This window comes from Mustela nigripes, chromosome 18 (assembly GCF_022355385.1).
Source record: "Mustela nigripes isolate SB6536 chromosome 18, MUSNIG.SB6536, whole genome shotgun sequence".
Taxonomy (NCBI): Eukaryota; Metazoa; Chordata; class Mammalia; order Carnivora; family Mustelidae; genus Mustela; species Mustela nigripes.
This window is the reverse complement of record NC_081574.1, coordinates 14,360,522-14,387,263: the sequence shown is the minus strand read 5'-3', so window position 1 is coordinate 14,387,263 and position 26,742 is coordinate 14,360,522. Positions and strand designations below refer to the sequence as shown.

Genomic DNA, 26,742 nt, shown 5'->3' with positions numbered 1-26,742 from the left:
TTGTCCTTGGGCACCTGTGGTTCATGAAACTCTTCTCCATTTTGTAGACTGTCAGGGCTTCTGATGCTGGTAAAACCAGCGAGATCACGCAGAACTAGGAGCGCAAACCTCCTGTCCAGGTGCCTTCACTTCCCGACCCTCAGATGCTACACATGTTAGTCCCTCCTCCCCCTCTTCCCCTGGGTTTTGGAGTTAGGGAGGTAGGGTGGTGTATGTAGGGACTCCCTTGAACGCTGAGGGCTGTGGCAGAGGCAGTGTGAGGGAAGGATGGGAGCCCATGCCTGCCAGTCGGCTTCTCACCCCCCCTGGGGAGTGACCAGCACTCTGGTCTTCGCCTGGAGCTGCTTCAACCCCTCCTGGGTTCTCAATGCTCTTCCTGTCCTCAGCAGGCAGCCTCTGGAAAGCCTTGCCCAATGAGCCCTTTATTTAAAAAAAAGAAAGAAAGAAAATATTTGCCAAGACTCCAGGCACTTTTTCTTAAGATTGAGCTCTGTCGAGTGAGCTGGTTGGTTTGGAGCTCTCCTTCAATTATGAGGTGAATTCAGCCTGGTATAAAATGGTGAACAAAAATCACAGTAGTGCAGAGCTTTCTTTACCTTTAAAAAACAAAAGCACAAACCATCTGGTTGAGTCTTTGGCATGTAAATTCTCTGTCAGGTTGATTGTTCCTTGCCCTTTGGTATGATTGCTGCTATGGGGGTTGGTGCTGATTTAATGAGTCCTTACTTCCGGGGCAAAGCCGGAAGCCGGATGCCCAGTTTGGTTAGAAAATCACCTGCTGGATTAATTGAGTCTCTTCCTTGGCCTAATAAAAAAATAATAATGAGGGCAGTAAAAGGAGTTTGAATATCTCTAATTAGCTGGTGGCCCTTACAAAGGTGCATAATAATACAGCAAGTATTTTAAAGAAGGGGATAATTTGTGATCATTGTGAATGGTAGCACTGCCTCCGATTTTTAAACCCTTCCTAGAGCTTTTATGTCCACTCCTGCCGTGACCATTAATTAGCCATCCCCAGCCTTTGTGATTTGTGGACCCAGATGAGAACACCGGGATTCTGACTCCCAAGGCCACGGTGGAATTTGAGAGATTCTCTCTCTCAACCTTTTAAAAATGCCTGATTTTAAAAAATGACACCAGTCCTTGCTTTCAGTTCATGCGTCTCTGAGCCCATAGTTCATTCCAGTTTTGTCTTTAGGCCCCAAGAAGGAAGCTTCTGGGTGTTTTTCATTCTGCTTTTATAAGCATATATGTGGGTAAGATTTTGAATTGGGAACTGAAATGAGTGTTTTGTATGGTAGCAGGTTTTCACATGGTCTCTCGGTTCCTAGCGAGGAAAATAGATTGAAAATTAGTAAGTTAAGCTAGCAGAGGCCAGCTGCCTAGTACCTTCTCATTCCAGGCCGGGTGGAGGCTGCTGTGAGTGAATCTTGCAAGTGAACGAAACAGTCGCTGTGAGAGGAGAACTCTCATTTGATGGCTGCTGTGGTTGACTTTTATTTTTGCCACGAATTACACAGCAGAAACACACACACACGGGTGCATGCTTGTGGCTGTTGGTGGGCTGGGCCCTGGTCTTGTCCTTGACAGCTGAACGCACTTTCCGATTTAGCCAGTTGTGCTGGGACCCCAAAAAGGAGCACGGTGTCTCAGCACTTAAGTCTTGTCTTCTAACATTCTGTCTCTCCTGGATGATAAAATGGCCTGGGTGAGCAGGCCCAAAGGCCTAAGCCTGCTTTCCTTTGAAGGGTGGCAGAAAAAAACAAAACAAAACAGAACAAAACAAAACAAAGCAGAAAAACCTCCTCATTTTTATTTTTACTTTTATTTAGCATTGAATTCTTTTTTGTGTGCAGTGACTTCTGTTTTTAGGAAGCGGAAGACGCCAGCAACATGTTGAATGGTTCTGACGAGACCCTGCTGGCGTCTTGCCCGGGTTAGCAGAGCTGTTGCTAAGCTGGATTGGAAATCATCTCCAGGCCAGGGTAAAAAGTGTGCAGGTGCGGGTGCTTTGTCAGGCTCCCTGGGCAGTGCTTTATAACCCCATTGTGTTCCTTGGTAAAAGGTGACCCCACCCTTCAATAAAGCAGAGATTGCTGGCACGCAGGGAGGCTGTTCAGTACTCCCAAGTCAATCAGGCAATCCTTGGTGACTAGACATATAGCCATTAGGAAATAATGCGATTTGGATTTTGTCTGCCCACAAGTGCACCTTATGGGATGTACATTTTTTGGTAATAGCTCCCAAGTTGGACTGATTTGAAAAGTAAAGATTGAGTAGCTCTTTTAGACAAGCTTAGAAACTCAGGTATAACCAGAGAGGACTTGCAGTTGCAAGAGAACACATTCACAATGTAGAGACCATCTTCGGGTCCCTATGGGGGCCTCGTGCTTGTGACTCAAGGTTGGCAGCCTTGGGTACCAGAATTCGTAATCGTTTGAGGGTGGCCAGAAGTGCTGCTAGGCTATAGAATTGTGTCTTCATCTTTTTCTAGCCCCTTTGTCCACTCTTCTTTTTTGCTATTTTTCCTGGTGCGTACCATTTCAAAAACTCCCATCTACAAGATACAAAATAGCTTGAGGTAGATTTTTAGATGGAAGGTGCCTCCCTCAGCAGGGGGAGGGAGTGAAGGTCTTCCATGCTCCTTCTCAGTGGCCTGTGTGCTATGCCCTGTGCCTTCTTCCGGGAGGGCTGAGCTTTCTGCCCCTGAGGGACAAAGCATCCAATTTTACCAGAACTCCTAGAAAACTCTAAGCAATATGAAACTCCATGTGAGATGTGAAACCCAAACGTCACAATAGACCCAGACCCAGACCCAGAACCGAGAGTGCACCTTATTTTTCTTCAGGGGACTAGACCTGGGGAAGCCTGGTCACAGATGCGGGACTGCACGGGACACTCTCAGTTGCTGTGTGCCAGCATGAGCCTTGGCAGTGGTTTGGTGTTGCTTTTTCAACCTTGAGACGTTTTTATTTGCCCAAGAAACCTGCCGTCTTTTTTTTATGAGGCTATATATTTCTCACCCTTTCCTCTCCCTTGCCACCCCCCTCATTTGTAATTAACCATCAGCTCCTCCTGTCTCCCCTCATACTTCCCAAATCCATCCCCTTCCTTCTCTTTTCGATATCACCCCCAGTCACCTTCCCTGTTGCCGGGGCTCTGCTTCCATTTTGCCCCCTCCCCACTCATCCTCCACATGGACAGATTTTTTTTCTTTAATTTGTAATTTTTAAATTAAAAAGAATTTTTTTTAAAGATCTTATTTAGTTATTTGTGAGAGAGAGAGCACAAGCAGGGGGAGGGACAGAGAGAGAGGGCGAGACAGACTCCCTGCTGAGCAGGGAGCCCAACCTCGAAGCTCAGTCCCAGGACTCTGAGATCATGACCTGGGCCAAAGACAGATGCTTAGCCGCTGAGCACCCCCACGCGCCATGGGATTTTTTTTTTTTTTTTAATTCCAGTCTCACCATGTCACCATTGCCTGCGACGCACAGTCTCTCTTGTGTCCCCAGAGCCCTGCTACCTGGTCCCTGCCGACCCCTTTTATATTTGTTTTTGAACTTGAATTATTCTGAACATTTTGACTTCCATGTGCCTGTCCCTTGAGAAAGCTAGGTGGGTTGTGCGTGTCGTCCTTGTGGAGCGGCCGTGAGGGCTCGTCCACATGACCCAGAAAGACGTGGACATTTGGCAGTTCTGCTGGGAAGTGTAAGCTGCTACCCCAAGAAGTCTCATCCACATCTCTGCTCCCAGCCCATCAACCCTTGAGATGTGTTGATTAACTCAACTGAGATTTTACTGGGACAGATTGTTTGCTTCCCTTTATTACAGTAGCACGCAGCGCTGTTTTCTCGTGGGAGTGAAGAGTGTATATTGCCCCAGTCACACTCTTGCTTTGCCTTGACCTACGGCAGCCTGTTGAGGTGGGCACAGGCTGCAGCTGGGACATCTGGCCCATGCAAGGACAGAGGTCCATTCTCCATTAACCCCATAGTGACCGTCTTTCCCACTGTGGCTCATGGGCATCTAACCCAAATCATGGCTGCGTTTTCTTACAAAAAATAAAATAAAAAGCACACATTAGGAGTCACAAGACATAGTCTCTAGACCTACTCCCACAGTTTTTTCACTTACCACATGACCTTGGGCAAGCTCCCTAGCCTCTCTGAGACTCGATTTCCTGAAATATAAGACAGAAGTAATAATAATACTGATCTTGACCTGATCTTACCTACTTCCCAGGGTTGTTGGGAGCACAAAATGAGCATAGTGGAAAAATCACTGTGTAGTTAGAAGGTGGCCAAATGATATTATGATTATGATATTATCAAAATTATATTGAAATATATTTGAGTAGGGAGGGTAGCCTCGTCTGTGCTGCATCGACAGCACTAATATTAACAGTTTCAATTCTCGAACTTTCGGATAGGATCAAGAAAAAATTTCTCTCCACAGTACTGTGGATAGCCTGATTTTGTATGCCCGCTGATAAGCTTTATGCTGAACCCTACAGCGACCTGGATGACCTTGGCAGTCTGGCTGGCCTCTTGGGCTTCAGCTTTCTTTAGCTATAAAGTGGTAGGACCACCCCACTCCCCTCTTCCAGAGCCCCGTGTCTTCATTTCTAATAGTCTCTGCTCCGAGAGCTTTCTGTGGGGCATGGGCCGGTGACGGCTCTCTCAGGTGGAGGCCCACACTAACTCAGCAATGGTTCATCAAGTCAGAATGGCCTTTTAAGGAACCAAACTGGTGCATCAGAAAGCAGCCATGAATAATATTGTTGCAATTCTTAGCAACTAGGTCCAGATAAAACTGCATTCCTGTGGGTGACTCTTTTCCTGATGGGCTGACCCAATGTGCTGGAGAAGCTCTAGTGGATTCCTAGCCCCTCCAACCATTAGAGAATTTCCTCGGCACCCAGTACTGAGCTGCTGAAAAAGCAATTTCCCTACTGGTTATGAGCCCCGAGTCTCATGAAGGTGAGAGTGGCCAGTTTTTAGCCTCAGATGGGCTTAGAAAGGCGGGAGCAGCCCGGTGGGAACTTGCTGAGCCCTTTTGGTTGGGGGAGACCGCCCGGCAGAGCACTGGAGCTGAGCCACAGTCAGAGAGGGTGGAATTTGATTTCTGGTTCTGCCACTTCCCGGCCCTCTGACCTTGAACTAAAATTTAACTCTCCACGATGCCCTTCCTCATATCTAGAATGGGGGTGGTTATTGTACCCTCCCTGTGGGGTCGTGGAGCCTTCCAGGTGGGAGGTCAGGGGACAGTGGGAAAGGCAAAGGTAAGTGCTCAGGAAGTGTTTGGTTTTATTACCCTTAATTGTCAGTCAGGGTACTCGGGGGCCCTGCATGGTACCATTTTTTTTAAAAATATATTTTATTTATTTATTTGAAAGTGGGGGAGATAGAGAGGGCACAAACAGGGGAAGCAGCAGGCAGAGGGAGAAGCAGGCTCCCCACTGAGCAGGGAGCCCGATGCGGGGCTCCATCCCAGGACCCTGGGATCATGACCTGAGCCGAAGGCAGATGCTTAATGACTGAGCCACCCAGGCGCCCCACACGGCGCCCCACACGGTGTCTGTTCTGACTTGGATCACTGTAGCAGATTGCTGATGGCTTGCGACGCGTGTGTCTTTTTGACTGTCAGGAGTCAGTGTTGCTATCTGTATTGTCACTCTGGGCAAAGGCTGGTGGTTCAGGAAACTCATGAGAGAGAGAGAGATCGGTCAGATGATTAGAGCTAGTGCCTACAGAGCATCCAGAGAGCATCTCAGATGCTGGCAAGTCCTTGCTTCTTTGGGCTTGCCGCTTGTGAGTTGGGCCCCCATGATGTTCAGATGTTACACGAAATAGACTAAAATGAACCCCTTTCAGTGTACTGTTCTGTGAATTTTGACAGAAGCACTCAGTTGTGTAACCACCCCTATGTTCAAGACCCAGGACATTTGATCACCTCCCCCTCGAAACATTTCCTCCTCTTTTGCCCAGTTTCTGGCTACTGTGGCCCCCTCTGTTTCCATCACTTCCTTTAGGTTCTGAAAAGCCCCCTTGCCGGAAGTCTTGAAATTCACTAGGAAGCTTTCATTGTTACACGTGTCTTCATGTGGCCGTGACCTCCCGCGGGATTTGGGCTCTGGTCGGTCTGTTTAGCAGAGCTTCATGGGCTGCTTGAGGCAGAGACCATGAGCCTGTGCTGGGACTTGGTACAGAAGGTTCTAATCCTGCTTTTCAACTCTCTCAGGAGCCGAGGCTTGGTTGGGAGATGAAGCACACAAATAAAAAGTTACAGGAAGAGATACAGTATTACCTTGGGATGAGGCAGAAAGTCAAGAAGTAGAACAAGGTTGTGTCATGCTGTAGTTTCAGCTGAGCACTGGGGACAGTGAGGGAGAGGCGCTCTGGAAGGAGAAGTCCTTCTGTTCTGGGGTGGTCAGGAGAAGGCTCCAGAAAGCAGAGGCATTCTGAACACTGCCTTTGCTCACCCCCCTCTTCCAGCCCATGTGCTCCTGCCTCAGTGAAACCTCTGAGTCTTCAGACTGGAAAAAAATACTCCACTTTCTCAACTCTTTTCATATGGTCTCTCCCTGGCCGCCTTCCCTTCTGCTTCTTTTCACAGCTGTCCTAAACTTAACTTCTGGAGCATTCTGTGCTGGCCCAGAGCCCCACCAGAGTTCTCACAAACCAGGCCCTTGACTGGGTTGATGGTGCTCTGCCCCTCCTCATACTTGACAACAATGTCCCTCACAAAGTAGATGCTCAGTAAATCTTCTGTGAGTTGAAAGACTGGCTGAGTTGGGCACTGTGAGGAGAAGCAGCGAGGGAGAGACTTCCTGGTCAGAGCAAGGGGCTGTGAGGATAGGAAGACACTTGAGTTGCTGCCGTTATGTGTGCTCCCGGCTCGCTTGCGGTCTACTTGGAATGACAGGGCAAAAGAGAAGTGAATTTTAGAGGGTTGCAAGTGAGAGCGGCTTTGATTTAAATCGAGTTTATAGAAGACCTCAGTCGCCTCAGTGGGCAGTGACTATCTGTCGCTTGTCGCCAAGCCCTCCTCAGACACATGCATGCACACCCTGTTTGCTTTCTATCCACCAGCTGCTTTTAGCCACTTGGGAATTCTTGTTTTCCTGCCATTTTATCTTCCAGGGGAGAAGAGGCAGAAGAAACTTGAAAGAGGTCAGTGTCTGCACTCAGTCTGGGTCTGGTGAACAGCATAACTGATGGTCTTCGTGTTCAAGTAGGATAGGTTAAGGGATAAAATAAGAATTTGGGAGACTGGGATGCCTAGGTGGCTCAGTTGGTTGGACAACCGCCTTCGGCTCAGGTCATGATCCCGGAGTCCTGGGATCGAGTCCCGCATTAGGCTCCCCGCACCGCGGGGAGTCTGCTTCTCTCTCTGACCTTCTCCTTGCTCATGCTCTCTCTCACTGTCTCTCCCAAATAAATACAAATAAAATCTTAAAAAAAAAAAAGAATTTGGGGACTACTTGCCGCTTATAACCTGCCTGCCTTTTCTTTAGTTGTATTCCCCCCCTGCCCAGGAGAACCTGAACAACACTCCATTTCCCTTCCTCTCTGAGGAGGTGCTGCGGCTCTGTGGACAGTTAGCACGTCCCCACATCTCCTTCCCCCAGCCTCTTGGGTGCCTCCCCTCTCTTCATTCCAGAACCCGAGAATTCTCACTCCCCTCTCAAGGCTTCTCTGAATAGAATCAGGTCATGTTCTCTTTACCTCGTGCTAGTCATTTCATCTCTCTCCAAAAAGCAATTAAAACAGGAACTCATTTATAAACAAAAATACTGGAGCAATTAAAATACTGAGTGGTTAAGACAAGAACTTGTCCACGATGGCAGACTTCTGAAGAAGATAGGGACGTGGTGGCCTTTTAGCCTAACCTGATGGTCAAGAAAGCGGGAGGGAAAAGGAGCTCTGCTCAGAACCTGAGCTGTGTGACTTTGGGGGAGTTAATCTACCTCTCTGTGCCCAAGCTTTTTCACTGATAAAAGGATTAGGATGGCTTGCCTGTCATTCCCTGGGGGCGGGGGGGGGGGTATGTTTAAATAACTTACACAGGCCTGAGTAAAACATTGATTATGGTGGCCAAGTATTTTGAGGCCCTTGGGGAAACATTGTGATTGCTTTGTTGTTTCCATTTGTTTATCGATGCCAGTTTTCAAGGATACCTCATTCAATCAGTTGCCAACGAGGTATAAGGTCAGTTCTATTTAAAAGTAGGGGAGGGCATTAAGGGCTTTCAGATGAACACAACAGTGAGATACCACTACGGTGAAAACTCCGAGAGGTTTCAGAGTGGCCAAAGTAGGAAAATAGTGACCACACCAAAAGCTGGTGAGAATGTGCGTGACTCGGGTCATCCTTACGTTGCCGGGGATGTGAACAGTGTAGCCACACCAAGCAGTAGTCTGGCGGTTTCTTATAAAAGGAAACGTGAAGTTACCATGTGATCCAGCACTCTTGGGCCTTGATCCCAGAGAAACGGAAACTTACATTTATACAAAACCCATACACCCATGTTCTTGGCAGCCTTATTTGTAATAGCCAAAGAATGGAAATGACCCGGAAGACCATCAGTGAGCTGACTAGTTAAACAGACTGTGGTATATCCACACTGGGGAATATTACACAGTCGTGGAAAGGAACCAACTATTAATATGCACTGACCTGCGGCAGGGTTGAATTTCCAGTGAATTAGGCAGAGTGAAAAAAGCTGCTCTCTCAAGGTTACTGGGTGAGCTTGTTTATGAAACATCCTTGAAAGGACAAAAATTATGGAACTGGAACATGAGTGGATGTCAGGGGTTGGAGACGGTGGGGAGGAGAGGCCGACAGAAGGTGGGGATAGGTGATGCTTGTGATGATGGATCTGTTTTGTAATTTGACTGTGCTGGTGAACACATGAGATGACATATGTGATCAAATGGCATAAAACTACACACACACACACACACAAACACACACACACACAGGATTACGAGTGAGACTGGGCAAATCTGAACAAAATGTGTAGAATGTTACCAGTGTCAGTACCCTGATGCTGCGCTAGAGTTTTCCAAGATGTTTCCATTGGAGGAGACTGGATGAAGGGCACCCAGGATCTGTCTCTATGATTTCTTCCAGCTGTATGTGAATCTACAATGAACTAAACGACTAAAAAGTTTAATTAACAAAAAGTTGAGGCAGGATTCAGAAGCTGGTGGTGGGAATTCATCTTCTCAGTGTCCTAGTTAGCGGGTGTGAGGCTCGCGCAAGCATTCTGGCCCATCGTCTGGTATTTCCTCCCCTGGTTACGTTGCCTGGAGGATAGGAAAGGGCTGGGAGCACGAGCAGAGCCCCCACAGCTTGAAATGATACAATGGAGTGCATTCTGGTGGTCCTTTCTCCTTAGTAAGATTTGATTTTGTCTCTCTGGACCCAGGACCTGGCACACAGCAGCTTCCTTTGGAGCAAGAGCAGAGGACAGAAATGGGTCAAGTTCAAAGCACTGTCTGTCTGGACTTAGGGCTAGTTCTGGGTGCAATCCCTGGTCCTGCAGGCTTGGCTATGACTGGATTGAGTTTGGGACATTGCCACATGTAAGCACCATGGGCCAGCATGCTGGGAATGGCCCCGGGGAGCCAGATTCCTGGCAAAGCTGTTTCTCCGGAGATATTAACACAAAGCTAAGGCTGGGTTCTTCAGTTTCATGGCCGATGATGTATGGTGACTGAGAATTTGATTCCTGACTCTTCAACTCTTTGGGGAAAGGTTGTCTTTCTTGAGAGGGCCTGCTGTTGTGGGGAGTCAGGCATCAGTGCATTATGGCTGTCTTGTCTTTGAAGTTGTAGGACAGTCACACCTGGACAGCAACATCGAGGATCAAGAGATTGTCGCTAATCCTCCGGACATCTGCCAGGTTGTAGAGGTGACCACCGAGAGTGACGAACAGCCGGTCAGCATGAGTGAGCTCTACCCTCTGCAGATTTCCCCCGTGTCTTCCTATGCAGGTAAGAGGGTCAGAGGGAACCTTTAGAGCTGAGCAAGGTTCAGGGGTGTGGTGCAGCCCCTCCCATGGGGCCAACCACTTTACCACACAGCAAAAAACCTTTCCTCCATCCTGCGAATTATTCTTGTTTTATTTTCTCCATGAACATCTTCTTGGGTACTTGTGTTCTCAGAAGACTATGGGCACAGCATTTCTTGACTGGATCACTCATAACATTTTCATGCAAGACTAACAATTTTTCTTTGGAGAAGTAGTTCATCGATGTCTGTTTTATTTGCATAAATTATCAGAAATCCAGAAGGGTGTTTTCAGTGGAATCTGAGTCGGACCAAGCTGGATAGAACCTCAAAGAGCTCCTTCAAATTTTTGGAAGTGAAGGCAGGTGTCCTAGGGTCACGTGGCCAGTGAGTGTTTGGGTCAGGACTTGAACTCAGCCTTGAGACCCAGAGCCTCATTCCATTCCACCGTGTTTACTAGTTCCCACTTATTTTCCCCTTCTCTTTCAATTCAGTGCAGCTTCTCATCAGGCCAGGTGCCTGGGCCCGGCTCTGATTCCCTGGGGAAGGACCACATAATGACCAGGAATCGACTCAGGCAGTCCTAGGATTAGAACTGAATTCAGGCGGCTCTTGCATCTTCGCAGAACAAAGTGGTAGCTCCCTAGTCTACCACCATTACGTCATCTTACGCTCTCCCACAATCTCCACTTCATTTTCTGGGGACTCGGTTATAATTAGAAATATAAATTCTGAGTCAGTGTTACTGCTTGCAAACATTAAAAATAGAAAACAGAGGCCCTGTACCGAGGAACTGTAGTCCGCTCTTGTACACGTTCAGGAATCTTCCCAGTGTCCATTACGTGCCTCCAGACAGTGTCGTTTAGTTTGGGTGCCCCTCCGGTGGCTGGCACACAGTCAGTATTAGAATTAGTTTGCTTCAAATGACAGGGTCTTCATGAATTGTCAACCACTGACCAAACCTTCAATTTTCTGAACACCAACTTTATGTATTTTTAGCTGATTTTTTAAAAATTGCGGTTAAATGGACATAGCCCAGAATTTGCCATTTTTGCTATTTTTAAGGGCACATTTTGGTGGCAGTAAGTGCACTCGCCTTGTTGTGCAACCATGACCACCATCCGGCTCCAGAACTTTCTCATCTTACACAACTAAAGCTCTGTCCCCGTGAAACACCAATTCCCTCTTCTCTCCTCCCCCTACCCCTGGCAATGCCCCACTCTGCTTTCTGCCTCCATGAATCTGCTACTCTGGGTAGGTCATGGAAGTGGAATCATACCGTGCTTGTCCTTTGGTGATGGGCTGATTCCGCCTAAGGTCGTCAAGATCCTGACTTTCTTCTATGCCTAGAACGTAGAAGGAACGTGAGAGCGACTCTTGGCTACAGGAAGCCTATAATCTGTTAAAGAGGATAAGCTGGTCACAGGTTGTTTCATCATCACATTTTGAGCCCCTACCTGTTTGAGATCCTTGATGGTCTTTGCCAAGATATAAACTCCTATTTGCTGCAGGGTTATGGTGCCCTGGGAGCTGTGCCCCATCAGCCTAGGTATCATTGTTAGTCCCTCTTTAAAAATCAGGGAGCTAAGGCCAGTGTGGGTAAGGCAGCATGTCCGGAGAAGAACATGTCACTGGTACCAGAAGCCTGTGCTCAACCCTTCCCCAGTAACCCTTCCCCAGACACGTGCCCAGGGCTCTGTGGTGCAGAACGCATCCTCGTCCCCCATCTTCAGGACCCACCAAAGGGGCCAGAGTAGCATGTTTATGCCTTCGTTTTACAGTTGAGCTAACACTAGGCTATTTTGCTTACTTTGCACAGCTATGGCTGGAAACGTGTGACTTTCTCCTCCATGGTGCCGCTGTGGGCATTATTCCAACCCATGTGGCTGTTTCAAATTTTTGCAAGAGTTGGAGCTTCAGAACCAACTTCTCTGTGTATCTGTTACAGCCTTCCTGAAGCCTTCTGGAGGCTTCTGCAAAGACGTCGTCTTGCTGTTCTGCCCTCAGTGGCATTTTGCCTCAGCAGAAGAATCCCAGGAACAGCTGAGCCGTGCAGAGAGAGATGAAAATTTCATTACCCTTTTCAGGACATTTGCATAGATTAGAAAAGAAGGATTGCAGTGCCAGCCTGGCAGGCAGCAGGAGTTTTGTCGGAGGCTGGCTCTTCAGTCTGGCCTTTAGTTCTCTCCCTTGTTTTCATTGTCTGAATTCTCCAGAACCTTCTGGAGTGAGGCGTATTGGTAGGAGCCAAGATGTTTCATCGCTGCTGCTTTTCCAGAGCTTACAGACCTGGAGTTTACCTGTTAGGGACCATGGCCGGTTGAGATCTTTTGGTCGAGGAACTTTATAGCATTGTGCTAGGAAAGGCAGCTTTTGGGTTGTCATTCACCCCTCTTACTGCTTGTCTGTTTTTTTGTTTTTGTTTTTTGTTTTGTGTTGTTGTTGCTTGGTTTTTGGTTTGTTGTTTTGTTGTTGTTTTGGGGTATTTTTTGGGTTATGATAAGTTTCCTTTGTTGGGGCTGAAATTCAACTGAATTTCAACTTCCTCTCACCATTTCATTCACTTGCTTCGAAAACTGGTATTTGGAGGCTGTTGTTTGCGAATTTTTTTTTTTTTTAATCCTCCCTGATCACTGAAGTATGATCCAGTGGTATTACAAAACCACAGTCTGTTTTGCAAGTCCATCTTCTCTATGGTCTAAGTGGTGAGCAAGGAAAGAGGCGGTTTCCCTGAGCGGAGGTGCTTGCATGGGATGTTTGAAGACAATATAAGATTCTCATTGGATGATTAGAACTTTCATGCCAAGAGATATCCCAGAGCCCAGCCTTGGGAAACTCCGGAGGATAGCCATTTTCTATTTCAAGGTCTTCTGCATAGTGGTCTCTTGCCTGATGTGTGTATGACCCCAAGATTTTACTAGATTATTGATGGTTTAATAAAAGAAACCCCAAGGAGGATTTTTATGGAGGACTGGGCGAGGGGATGGGGAAGAAAGCATAGTAGAAAGGATTAATTGGTTGTCACTGAGGGAGTGGAGATTGCCTCTTGACCAGCAATTAGCAATGAAGACTTTGAGTCCCCATGGAAACCAGAGAAACCTTGCCTTTTAATGAGTGGGGCAAAGGTAAAAGTGCTCTGAAACGAAGAAACCTCTGATTTGGACCTTTTGATTGAACTTTCTAGTGAGCTGAGGAAAAGGACCGAGGGAGAGGAATCCTTGCCAATCTTACTTGTAAAACTTGTTGAACAGGAGCCTTCCAGAAAATGTACCAGGATGTCAGAATGCAAAAAAGGCTTTCGCACTAAGCCTCCTGTCTCCCTCCCCAGAATGTTCCTGAGGTGGTTGAACAGTCAAAATGGGGCTGAAGGGGCGTGTGAAGTGAAGACTAGTGTCTCCCAGAACCGCAGCTCTGGAAGAAGGGCCTCTGAGATCAGCCCGTCCCGGGGTTGACCCCCTTCCCTCTCACCAGTCACTTTCAGGGACACTGGGGCCACAGTGTTAAAACGGAGCTACTCGTGTACCTGTGATAGGTACTCAACATACCTGCTTTTCCGCTTAGTCATGCCACACTACAGAAGCAACTGCAGTTTCTTTTTATTCCATTGTATTCACTACCAATTAAAAAAAAAAAAAACCAGATCTAAACTCTTCAAAAGGGAAAATGAAATAATAGTGCACGCTGATACTCGTCCGTGGCTTTGACTTGGACGCAGCAGCTGCCGTGCACCCACGTGCAGTATAGGAATGGGTGTTGAGAACAGCAACAGTGAAGGAGAAGCAGAGAAACAGAGGAACACGGGTCTGTGCGTGCCCAGCAAAGCCCCGGGAGCCAGTGGTGTCGGGGCAGCTGAGAGAGCCAGGCTTACTCCAGAGAGAAGGCTCTGGAGTCCTCAGGCTGGAGCTTGAGGCATCTCGTGCTCCTGGGGGAAAGGCACGCAGGACCATGGTTATAAGCAATGAAAGCTGGAAATCTCAGCTTGCTAATATGGAGAGCCTTCAGAGTCACTCCAAAAGCAGGTGATCTTAATTTGGAAGGCACGCTCTTGACGAACATTTACATTAGCCGAAAATGTCAGTTCAGAACATGGATGTCTTTTTTTGTCACAGACTGGTTCCCTGAAGCTTTGAAAACTGGATCCTTAAGGGCAGTAAGCATGCCGGTCATGTTTGTGGTCTCTGCGGGGTCTTACCAAGGAGTCTGCCCAGGCTCTGCCTTCCACCTCCTCCCGCAGCTGGGATTGGGGTTGGGGCTGGGGCTGGATCCCAGAACCTTGGTGGGAATTGCTCATTTCCATGGATTTCCAGCTGTCCCTGCTCCCCCCCCCCCCCACCAGGTCTGTTGGCGTCTGTTTGTTTGTTGCTATTCAAAGGGGGAAAAGGACCAGAAGATGACGGTATTTACGGAAGGTCATTAGGAGCAAAGAGGGTCTAGACATGTATTGGGAGGAAGAGGAACCCTGGCTTCAGGGCACAGAGAGAGCTAAGCATAAAAATGGAAAGGGGATCTTGAAATTTCAGCCGGGGTGGCAGGACCGCAGCGGGAAGCGGAGCTGTTGTGTTCTGTGCCCGGGGCCCTGGAGTCGGACGTGCAGTTTTGTTTTCTGTCCTCCGTGCTGACTCAGGCCACAGCTTTGGCAGGGTTTTCAACATCTCTGTTCCTCATTCTTCCTGGGAGTGGCCATCCTGATCGCTGCCTCTGTGGGATACTGGGCCAGCATGAGGGTTAGTGAAGCAGGGTTTCTACCTTGCTGTGCGCTTGGCTGCTGTCGTCCATTAGCATTGTCATGGCATGGTCAGCTAAGACGAAGCCTTCGCCAGGGGGCTGTTGCTCCCAGCTAGGAAGGCTTTGGGGAGGTCTGAGGAGAGGCGAGGCCAGGCCCGAGCTCTGCTTGCTCCCAGTGGGCCCTCTGGGCTCACTCACGCCCAGGGGACGTCCCTGGAGAGTGGCTGAGGATGGTCAGCGTTCTCCTTTTCATTGGTGAAGGGATGGACCCTGGGGCTCACTTTGGCCATTTGTTCTTTAACTTCTAAGTCCTATGGGGCTAGTGCTCTGAATGGTTGAAACGGCTCTGTCTGGGCCGGGGCATCTGGTCCCTGCTGTGCCACCAGCCGGATGGGAGACTGGAGGTCAGCTGCTCTGTAGGTTTGGGACGGAAAGAGGTAGAAGGTGCTAGAGTACCTGAGCTCTTCTGCATGAGGGGCAGGGGGTGGCCGTAGGAGCTGCTTCCCACTGAGGATCTCTGCAGGGGTACAGCCCTGGCCCCCGGCTCTCTATGAACGTTCCCCGGGATGCTCTCTGTAGGCCCTGTCTGCAAAGGAAGGACCCAGACTCCGGGATCCCTAAGGCTCAGTGTATTTCTCTACCCTCCGTGCTTTCATTTCCCACTGCTGTAGACACTGAAGAGCTGCCCACCATTAATTTTTTATTTAAAGAAATGACAAATATTTTAAAAAATTAAAAATTTTAACTTAAACTTTTCTATTAAAAAAAATCTTGTATTATATGTACAGATGATGTGTAATCACTAGCTATTGACTCTGACTCTGTTCATCTAGCCTGTTGTGCAAAGCCAATGCTGAGCAAGGCTGATGAGCTCAGGACGAAGGTGTGCTGTCGCGCATTGAGTGTACGCTGTGGGCCCGGCCCTGTGCTCGGGCTTTTCCCACACATCCTCCCACGGACTCCTCACTCAGTCCTCTCTGGAAGATGTTCATACTCGCATCTTAGATGAGGAAGCTACACTCTGTGGAGTCAGCGAGGCTGTTCTGTGTCTCACAGCTGGCACACTGGCTCAGGATGATAAGCGAATTAGTTACCTGTTGCTGCATCGCAACATAACCAGAAACTCGGTGGCTTCAGACAACATGCATTTATGATCCCAGCGCAGCTTCTGAGGGTCGGGAGTGCAGGCATGGCTGAGCGGGCTTCTCTGCTCAGCCCACTGCATGCACAGACCTGTGGTCAAGGCGTGGTCCGGGGCTGCTAGCTCGTCTGAGGGCAGAATGGCGGGAGGAGGTCTACTTCTAAGCCCACATGATTTGGGGTAGAACGTAGGCGTGGGTTGTTCAACTGAGAGCCTTGGTTTCTTGCCAGCTGTTGGTCAGAAGCAGCTCTTAGTTGTTTTTGTTTGTTTTTTGTCATGCAAACCTTCCCAACATGGCTCCTTGTTTCCTCAAAGCCAGCAAGGGAGGAAGTCTCCTCAGGAAACAGGGCTCAGTTACTTAATTTAACACCCATCGCTCGCTGTGTTCTTTTGCCTCAAAGCGAGTCACAGGTCCCAGCTACCTTCCAGAGGAGGGAGTCCCAACAGGCGAGTAGACACCAGGAGAGGAGGATCATGGGAGCCCCTCAGAATCTGTCCACCACCGTAACCAGGGTGGAAGAGGCAACTTTATAAACCCGAGATAGAAGTGTGAAAGAGATATGAGGTGAAGGAGGGATCCAAGTAAGTGGGGATGATCCCGGAAGGCTCTGAGTCGGGACTGACGTGAAGTGGGAGAAAGCTCACGTGGGGTGTGTGGATAGAGGAAAAGGGGTGAGCAGAGTCCTGGGAAGCAGAGCGCGGATTGGCACCGCGGGGGCCGACACCCCAGTCCTGGGAGGTTGCTGCCGTGAGAAGACATAGCCTGGCCCTCGGAGAGGGAGCTACCCCCGACTCTAAAACCTTTCTCCGATGAACCGCCAAAATCGGAGAAATAAAATCCACTGTAGCATCTCCCAAGTACACATGTGTATGGAGCCTCACAAAGGGGGGTGAAGGTCATGAGTTCACCGACCCATTTCTCTTTTCTTAAAAAAAGAAGTGTGGATATATTTTATAAACACTGCCTAAGCCTCACCACGGTTTGAGCGGCAGGAATGATGGCCCTGTGTTTTTCTCTCTGTGAACAGAAAGCGAAACTACCGATAGTGTGCCCAGTGATGAAGAGAGCGTGGAGGTAAGCATGGCGGCCACCGCGTGGCTCCAACAGATGCTGTGGGAAAGCGTGCCCCCCCCACCAGTTCCGGTTCCTTGCTGCTGGTTACATTTCTCTATGTCCGATCATGGGTTCTACCAGAAGAGTTTGTGTTGGTGGTAGGGGTGTCAGTGTCATCAAATACACATAACATGAAAATTGACCATACTTTTGGATTTTGAATTCTACATTTAAGCTTTGGGGGCTGAATGGAAGGAGAGAGACAGTAAGGTGTTCCTTTTAGGAAAAGAGGCTATGACGGCAGGAAATGGAGACTGAAGTGAGGCCATTGTTGATATTGTTGATATTCTCACCACTGTACACATCCCAATTCACCCGCATAACAGAAGGGCCGAGTGGCCAACATCAGTGACTGGAAGTCACCGTCAGAAAGGGCTCAGCAAAAATATCTCCACGTGTACCTGGGGTCTCCTCCCTCGGTGGTCCGTGCCCAGAGGCTAGCTGTGTGTTCAGTCCGGATTCAGAGTCTCCTGCTTCCCATTCCCCTGCTCCAGGCTGAGCTTACACAATGGCAGGAAATGGCTCTAACTGCCTGCTTCGCGTCTGTGTTTGAGAGAGAAAGAGAGAGAGACTGACTGATGGTGGTTTCAGTTCATGATTTCCCGGTGTACTACACACTTCAAGTGGAGTCCAGGAACTCCGAAAAGACAGGAAGTGTAGCTGCTCACAGACATTCCAACCCTGTTTCTTCCAGGTCAGAAATTCCAGCTCCCCTGAGTGAAGTCACCCCTGAGACCCCCTGTTTGCTTGGCACGTTGGAGCTCTAAATCCGCACCCGTTTGAACACAGTGGGAAGGCATTTGCCCTCTGAGTTCCTCCTCACTTCCCTTTCTCTGAAAGCACAGATTGACTCAAAAGACTGGACTAGGCCGTGAGGGAGGAAGCAAGACTCTAGGACAGACCAGCCAGGATGACCTAACACCTACCTCCTGATCAGGCTGGGAGGCCAGAGGAGAGGGGAACCGGAAACCGACTTGCTGCCTTGTTTTCCTGCCTTCATAGAACTGTTTGGCCTGTTTTTCTGGGAGGTAGCAAATGGGAATCGATAAAAACGGAAGCGAGACCACTGTTTGGGATGTGAGCAGCTGGGTGTGGGTCTCGGCTGAGGGACGTCAAGTCGCTAAGCTTCTGTTCATTCCATGCCTCTTAAGAAACTCAGTTAACACACCAACATGTGGGCACAGGGGGCTTTTTTTTTTTTTTTAAGCCATTCGATAGAAGGCAAAGGAAAAAAATACGTCTCTTGATTCTTTTCTTTGAAAGGGACGACCACACTGGCGGAAGAGGAACATTGAAGGCAAACAGTACCTCAGCAACATGGGGACACGAAGCACCTACCTGCTGCCCAGCATGGCGACCTTCGTGACTTCCAACAAACCTGACCTCCAGGTCACCATCAAAGAGGAGAGCTGTCCGGTGCCTTACAACAGCTCGTGGCCCACTCTACCAGACCTCCCCCTCCCTCCCTCTGTGACCCCAGCACCCAGCAGCAGTCGGCCGGACCGGGAGACTCGGGCCAGTGTCATCAAGAAGACATCGGATATCACCCAGGCCCGTGTCAAGAGCTGTTAGGCCTTCGACTTCCCCCAGTGGTTGTTGGGATTTCTTGGCTTTGTTTTGTTGTTTGTTTGTATTTTATTTTTTTCCTCTCTGACGCCTATTTTAGACAAATCTAAGGGAAAAAGCCTTGACAATAGAACATTGATTGCTGTGTCCAACTCCAGTACTGGGGCTTCTCTTAACTCAGGACTCCAGCCCATTGGTAGACGCGTATCTCTAGAGCCTGCTGGATCTCCCAGGGCTGCTCCCTCAAGTTCAAGGACGTCATAGGACCAACACTCACACGGGCGGCGAGGTGCTGCATTGCCTGCGGTCAAGGCCAGCATGGTGGAGTGGATGCCTCAGAACGGATGAGAAAATGTGAACTAGCTGGAATTTTTTATTCTTGTGAATATGTACATAGGGCAGTACTAGCGACGCGGCCGTCTGCTTCTGCACCTTATCTTAAAGCACTTACAGATAGACCTTCTTCTTGTGACCTTGCTCTATTTCTCAGCACATTCAGCGCCCCCTCCCCCCTCCCCACCATGGCCCTTTGTCCCGCTTCCCGGCCCGTCCCATCCAGTTCCTTTCCTCCCTTTCCTCCCCGCAAAGGCTGTGTTCCACATCCCTGAGGAGGAGGAGGAGAAGAAAAGGAGCTTCTCCACGGAGATCCCATTTTTAAGACTGCTTTAAAAGAAAAAACAAAAAGAAAGAAAGAAAAAGAAAATCTAATCTGCTGTGCTTGAACGCCACGCGGTACAAAGGAAAACTATCATGGAGATATTATGCAAATTCCCAGATTTGAAGACAAAAATATTCTAATTCTAACCAGAGCAAGCTTTTTTATTTTTTATACAGGGGAATATTTTATTCAAGGTAAAATTCTAAAGAAAATATAATTGTTTTTTATCTTTTCTACAGCAAATTTATAATTTTAAGATTTCCTTTTCTTGTTTATCAGCAGTTGTTATTACATCCTTGTGGCACATTTTTTTTTTAATTTTGTAAAGGTGAAAAGGCTTTTATGAGCTCATGTAGCAATCAAATTATCCTGTGGATTGATAATAAATGAATATGATATATAGTTAAATTTTTAATGGGCATCATGCCTGACTTTGTCTGTGTCTGCTTGAGAGTACCACCATGGGACAGGGGTGGCAAAGCGTCTGTGCTTCTTGGGGATCAAAACTTTCTCCCGTTTCAGCCACAAGAAGCCCCGAAAGGCTCCTGACTCCGAAGATCAAATAGCCTCCTGTTTTGAGTGTTCGCCCCGAGCCAGGTACTCGGCTGCACGTTTGGATGAGCTACCTTCTTCACTCATCAAGGTCATGTCCCAGATAGGGACTGAGCTCCATTTCACGTGGAAGAAATGGAGGCTTCAAATAAAAAATGCCTTTCCTCAAGGTTACCTGGGTAGTAAGAGTCAAGGGCGTGAGTGAAGGCCAAGTTTGGTGTGATTATGGAGGGGGTCCAAAGCCAACCCACTATGTCCTCTACTGTGGGCACATTCCACCCACCTCTGTGCTTTTCCTGTTCTTGTCCATGGGCTTATATGTATGATGAAAACTTTGTATTTATGTCCCATAGCAGGCCCACTGGCAAGATGTTTCCAGGAACAGGAAATACACGGTGGGCTTCTGGTCTACCTCAGTCTACTTTCCAGGACCCAGGGCCCCAGAGAAGCCGTCTTTGGTTCTTAGGGCATGTCTTTCTGCATGATAGAACTCCAGACTCCATCACCCTTTTGTCATCTCAAGGTGCGTCCCTGACCTTGGGAGAACCACTGCACGAACCTCTCATGCGTCCATGATGTCTATAAAATCAGAAAACCAAGACTTACCTGCCCATCTACTCCTGGGCGTTGTGGAGGAGATTGCTAAATTAATCTTTGAAAAGGTTCTTTCAGTGAAAGGACAGAGAGCTATTTTTATGCTTTTCTCCATGTGTGGCTGCAGACATAATTAGTGGTCATAAAATTATCCAGCTCAGAACAGAAATTAACCGAAGCATTTTACTGGTTGATGTGTTGGGTTGAAATGCCACATCTTGATGGTTGACTGCTTCCATGAGGAACCCTTTTGTTGACTGTGTGTTTACCTCAATTTCATGGGGAAGCCTCACTTTCTTAGTGAAAAAAACCCTGAAGAGGAAGGAGATGCTCCCAGCCTCTTAAGCCCTCCGTTCTTCAGTGAAGACCTGCTCTTCTCCCGAGTCCTAAATAAAGAAGCCCTGTTTCTTGTGACTTCTAAGTCCTCTTATTTAGTCATCCTGTGTTAAAATAAATAGAAAAAATAATAGCAGAAAGTGGCCCTAAGCCACGTGGTCTGGCAGTCAGAGGGTTAAGGGTGGCTCCTGATCCCGAGCCCCCTTGCCCCTTCCGAAAGCGGAAGACAAGCTAGTTCTACGAAGCCCAGGGTTGACGTGAGGAAGAAAGGCAGATGAGATGGGGCATCTCAGGGATGCAACCCTCAGACCTTGTTGTTGTCAGTTAGAGGAAGTACTAGGGACACGTGCTTCATTTGGCCAGCGTCTGTGTGAGCTGATAGGCTTTTATGATAGGTGTGTGTGTGTGTGCGTGTGGGGGAGGATGTGTGTGTGTCAGTAGCAAGTTCAATGTTAGCAACCTTTGGGACAATCATCTCCATTCTCTGCAGCTGGCGCTCGGTTCTCTCCCCTGATAACAGGAGCTTGGTATAGCTGTGAACTGTGAGTCCAGTGACAGCAACTTCCTCCCAGTCAGAAGGCTGAGAGAACCCAGCCCATCCTCGAACTGCAGAGGGCTTCCAGAACCCCATTTGCAAATATCTAAATAAATCCGTGCTCAAGCGTAGCATTTTTTCAATGTTTGGATGAAGTAGCTGGCCAAAGGAGGTGTTTAGTCTATTCAAATGTATTTATAGAGAAGAAGAAATACACATGGATAAGAAATACACACAAATCCACTGGACATCAAAACCCCCAAACGGTATCCATCCCTTTATCTTCACATCTAAAATATATTAAAACTATCAGGGACCCGCTCCTGAGGTAAACATTTTAGGAATAAGGAAGATTATTAGGGATTCAGTCTCAGGATGCTGAATTTTAAAACTTGTGCTTTTGGAAATATTTTGAATGTGAATGAAAATGATGTTAGACCCCTGCGGCCTCCCTGCTGCCCTAAGCCGGGGAGAGGGACCATTAGACATTCCATTTGCTTGAGGCCATTCTTTGAACGTTGAATTCATTAGGTTTTTTAAAAGCCCCTGTTATTCTAGCTGTGGACAAACAGATCCAGATAAAAGGTGAGAATAAGAACCCGGCTCTTCTGCCAGATTTCTACTGAAGAAAGACAAAAAGCATGCTAGGAAGGTTTTCAAGGAGGTAGCCAAGATGGGTCCCTGGCATGCAATGCCAGATATCCGATGTCTCCGTACTAGTTTTGGTTTAGAAAGAAAACAGAAGCAGAAATCGATTTTGACCTGGTGGTGTTCAGCTACCTCATGCTAAAACTCCACGCAGTGGCATAACCAGGGCCAGGATGATCAGAGCCAGCGGGACCCGACCCACAACCAGCCAAGGGGGCCAGGAGCCAGCTCACCATCTGTTGCCAGGGCAGTGGACCCCTCCCCAAGAGCGTCACGGCCCGAGGGACTGTAAGCATCTCAGAGCGGCATCTCAGTCACATCTGCATCCCAACATGAGGAACAAGGTTGGCAGTCACCCCCAGAACCTCCTCTCCTTCCATGGATCAGCCATCCGAGTATCAAGAGAACAGGGCTGGAATTCTTGGCTGCGCCCCCGGGGAATGTGGCCAGTTACAGACCAGGAAGTGCCAGGGGAAATGTTCCCTCCTGAGGCTGCCTGGTCTCGGAGTCCCAGCCGGCCCCTCTGGACACTGACCCTGGCCCCTGCCGCAGATCGGGGACCCCTAGCTGCGCTGTGGGGACAAATGAGGGTTTGTAGAGGTTTCCTCCTATGGCCGCACCAGCAACAGGTGCAGGGGCTCCGGGTCTCTCCTCCTGAAAATAGTGCCAGGAAGGAAGGAAGTGGCCAGGCCTAATAGCTGGTTTTAGCAGAAATGTTAAGTCTGTCCAAGAACTTGAGTCATGCTGTGGAAGGATCAAGATGTAGGACATTTCAGAGTGCACACGGTCTGAAAAGCATTTTCTGGAGTTCTCTGACCAATTTCTTACCGAGAGAAGCTGCACGTGAACTTCTGTTGGTCTAAGCAAGCTGCTCTTTGGAGATTTGGTCCGTTTCTCTGGATCTGCTTGATAAACGCGTTGGAACGGAGAATGCTGGCTCCACGAGAGGTCCCACGCCGGGACCATGTAAGTGCCCCGCGGTGAACCCCTAACACACATGGTTGGAGAAACACCACCATCACACGCAGCAGTCTGCACAGCAAAAGCAGCTGATTTTAGTAACACGGCTGTTTTTGCAGGTGCAAAAAATTCCAGAGTGATTGCGCCTCTCGGTTTCAGTTTTGGTTGAGAAGAATGTTTTAAAATCTAAACACCCAAACACCCGTCCCCATGAATCATCAGGGAAAGAGAATACCCAAGATGTTCCATCTGCCGGGAGCCTGGGTCATAGATCAGAGAAAGCTTATACTCTCCAGATTCTCTCTAATGCACTAGTTCAAAGGTGCTGACATTTCCAATCGCCAAGTTATGTTTGAACCCACTGTCTGAAGTTTCAGGAGAACCGTGGCAGCTAAAGGGGGTGAGTTCCTTGGCATTAGGAAACTAATCTATCAGGAAATAGAAATGGCTTAGAAATAATATTGATAGGGGCACCTGGGGGGCTCGGTGGGTTAAAGCCTCTGCCTTTGGCTCAGGTCATGATCCCAGGGTTCTGGGATCGAGCCCTGAGTCGGGCTCTCTGCTCGGCGGGGAGCCTGCTTCCCCCCTCCCTCTCTGCCTGCCTCTCTGCCTACTTGTGATCTCTGTCTTTCAAATAAATAAATAAAATCTTAAAAAAAAAAAGAAATAACACTGATAAATATCCTCTAGGGGTGGCTGGGTGGCTCAGTCATTTAAGCCTCCTGCTCTTGGTTGCAACTCAGGTCACGATCTCAGGGTCATGGGTTCGAGTCCCATGTCAGGCTCCATGCTGGATGTGGAGGCTGGTTATAATTCTCTCCCTCTGCCCACACCTGGAAAAATAAAATAAAAATATTCTCTGAAGTTAACTCTTCTGACTCCCAAAGAGATTATGGACTTTGACTTCTCTTTTGTTCCCCACAGGATCTCGTGCTATAAATTCTGCAGCACCTTTCTTCTCCGCAAAGTTGACGAATTGTAGTTTTAATGCAATTATGAAATACAGCAGAGATTTCATTTCCCAGGCTGAGCTCTGGCACATCCAGGGGATAGACACAGGAATCGTGGTAAAAGTGTGAAATACAGCTCAAAGCCTTTGGCCAAATTCCACCTGATGGGTTCAGGGATCACTTGCAACACCGCCATGATATGGGAAGGAAACCACAGGCTGGTTTCATAGATTCAACACCGTGTACAATGTTCCCACTCTTTCCCAGGGCTGTTCTCAGTGTTAGAGAACTGTATAGACATGAACAAAACCAAGTCCTTGTTCCAGTGGAGCTTAAATTCTAGGAGGGGTGGACATTCAACCCATAAATCATCTCCGAGTGACAATAAACTATGGAGAAAAATAAAGCTGGATAAGAGAGATAGGGAGTGAATGGGGGATATTTAAACTTTCATTTTAGAGCTTAAAGGGTCAGTTGAAATAATGGCAGTTGCAAAGGCCCGCAGTTAGTGGGAAAGAAGGAAAACAGTGTGTATCAGCAGGGTTCAGTTGCAGGAAACAGAAACCACTCTAGCTATTTTAAGCAGAAAGGCATTGAACAGAGAGAAGCAGGTGTTTCTAGCATTGTGTGAAAGGCTGGAGGAGCCAACTTTCGGGCTGCTTCCACGTCTGCCATGGCTGTGAAGGTTGGCGATCAGGAGGCTGTCCCTGGAAACACATGGCTGTCCTAGAAATATAAGAATCAGGAAGTCCCTGTCACCCCATTCTGACTATCTCCTGGCACCCACTGAATTAGTGACCGGAAGCCCCAGTGTCTCCACAATCATGTTCGCTGAGGGTTATAGCCAAATCAGCAGGAAGGTGGATTTTGCTGCCATGCTGACTTCCGGTCTCATGCAAATGGATTTAATTAGTTGAACATCACTCACATTTAGAAGCCCAGATATAAAAAAGACTAGGAAACGTGGTGCTAGATTTCCAGGCTCTCCACTAGAGAAAGGCATACTAGAAGGAATTGGGAATGGGTACTCAGTGCCTACTCAGGATATCTATGCACCTCGAAGAAGCCACTCTTTACCAAGAACACCAAACAAAGTAGGAAATCCCAGGTAAGACTGTCCAGGGAATGGAGACTTCATCCTGTGTAGCCAGGGTATATGGAAAGGCAACATGGTGTAGTGGGAGGACGTTAGGTTTTTGAAATCAGATAAACCTACGCTCAGCTCTCACTTATTAATGACTTTGGGCAATCTCCTAAGATCTATGAGAAGTGGCTTCTTTGTATATAAAATGGGGTATTAGCACCTCACTTGGAAGGATGTTGTAAGCATTAAGTAAGATGATGCTATAAAAATACAGGGCATATTGCAGGCATTCAATTTGATCAACCATACAACTTGTATATAAAATAGCTAATATCCGTATTTTGGAGGGCTGATTCCAAATTACCCATTCTTTCCCAGACTTAGATTGATTCAAGGATTTACCACTGAGGATCCCAGAGCTCAAATGCATGACCCCAGTTTCTACGTAGCTAAAATCAGTAGGTCTCATTTTTTTTGTTTGCTTGCTTTTTAAGATCCTGGACCATCCTTTCTGGGGACAAGCTAATTCTATTAGTGGCTTAGAAGGAGCTAAGAAAACGGTCAGAACCTGCTGGTAGTTACTTTCAGTTTTAACAACATAGACCCAACCAAAATTTTTAAATGCCTTATAAAACCACCAAGTGGAATTAAATAAACTTTTGATTATTGAGGTGGCTCTGACTGGCTTCATTTGGGTCAGTAGAATAATACCCATCCAACACAGACCAGTGTGCTCTGTTTTTCCCACAAGATGCATGTGATGCTTGATGTTTGACTTAGCAATTTCAAAAGTAGGTATATTTCAACACACTTATAAAACAGCCTAATAAACAATTAAGCATTTGTGCTTTCTTGGTATATTCCTACCTACCCTCTCCTGGAATATTATCCCACCTTACGGATGGGACACGGAAACTTATATGGCAGATGCTTTGTCAGAGCCCAAACATATACCAGGTAGGAGGGCAGGAGTACCCTTCCAGGGCCTCTTTTTGCCTGAATTGATTAACACTGGGTCTGAGAAAGCTCTGGAAAAAGAGCTAGAAGAATGTGTCAGAGACTAGATCCTGTGATGTGACCAGCTGGAGCCAAAAGGACTCTGAAAGTGGTAGGTGAACAGGTGAGCTGCTCTCAGTAGTGTCAAGACTATTGCTTGAGGCTATAAGGACACTTGGCCATGCTTGAGCAGTGTGTATCTCCCAAGGAGAGAATGGGTGAAGGTGTGGAAAGCTATAACCTGAGAATGCATCACCCTCCTTATTTCCTTAGCTAGTGGTTTGATGAGCTGTGGCCTGACCCTGAGTGGCAGATCAAGTAGAATGACAAGAACTACCCTAGAAAGGACAGAGGCAGGAGGCCAGGAGAAGCTCTCAGACATTCTGGAGTAGGATCACATCAGTGGAACATGTAGCAGCCATAACCAAGGAATGAGAATTTGGCTAAAAGTCACAAGGCCATAGGGCTGGCAGCTGGCACAGGAAGCAGTAGCTCCAAGACTAAAAATGCCAGAAGTGTACTTAGTAGATTGGTACACAGAGCAGAGAACCCAAGATACTAGAGCCAGAGGGACCTCAAAAACTGGTGGTAGTAGTGGCAGGGGTTATGCTTCTGAAAGGCTTAGGTTGCATAGGCTGGACTTCCAAGTTTAGGACAGCTAGTCTATGTGGCATATGGCATCATTTGTATAAAGGCTGGGAAACATTGGGACATTCAGATTAAAAATGAATAATAAAAACATTGTAGTGTGACCATAATGATGTAAAAGTGTATTTCTTTCATTTCCTCAAGATTCTCAAGACTTCCCCCTCTTGTCTTTTTCTTCACTTTCAGAACTGCAAGGACCACCTCTGCTTCTCTGTGTGT

General features: G+C 47.8%; 1 protein-coding gene across 5 annotated transcripts in view; it reads left to right on the top strand.

Moving 5' to 3' along the window:
- The window catches only part of IRF2 (interferon regulatory factor 2), an 81,788-nt gene extending 62,153 nt beyond the window's left edge, over positions 1-19,635 (top strand). For all 5 annotated transcript variants that reach the window (XM_059384410.1, XM_059384414.1, XM_059384412.1 and 2 more), the window contains 3 exons: positions 9,836-10,000; positions 16,911-16,957; positions 18,260-19,635. In XM_059384410.1, the coding sequence (XP_059240393.1) occupies positions 9,836-10,000; positions 16,911-16,957; positions 18,260-18,568 (521 nt within the window). In that variant the 3' untranslated portion in view covers positions 18,569-19,635. The remainder of the gene's footprint in view (positions 1-9,835; positions 10,001-16,910; positions 16,958-18,259) is intronic.
- Positions 19,636-26,742: the final 7,107 nt, after the last annotated feature.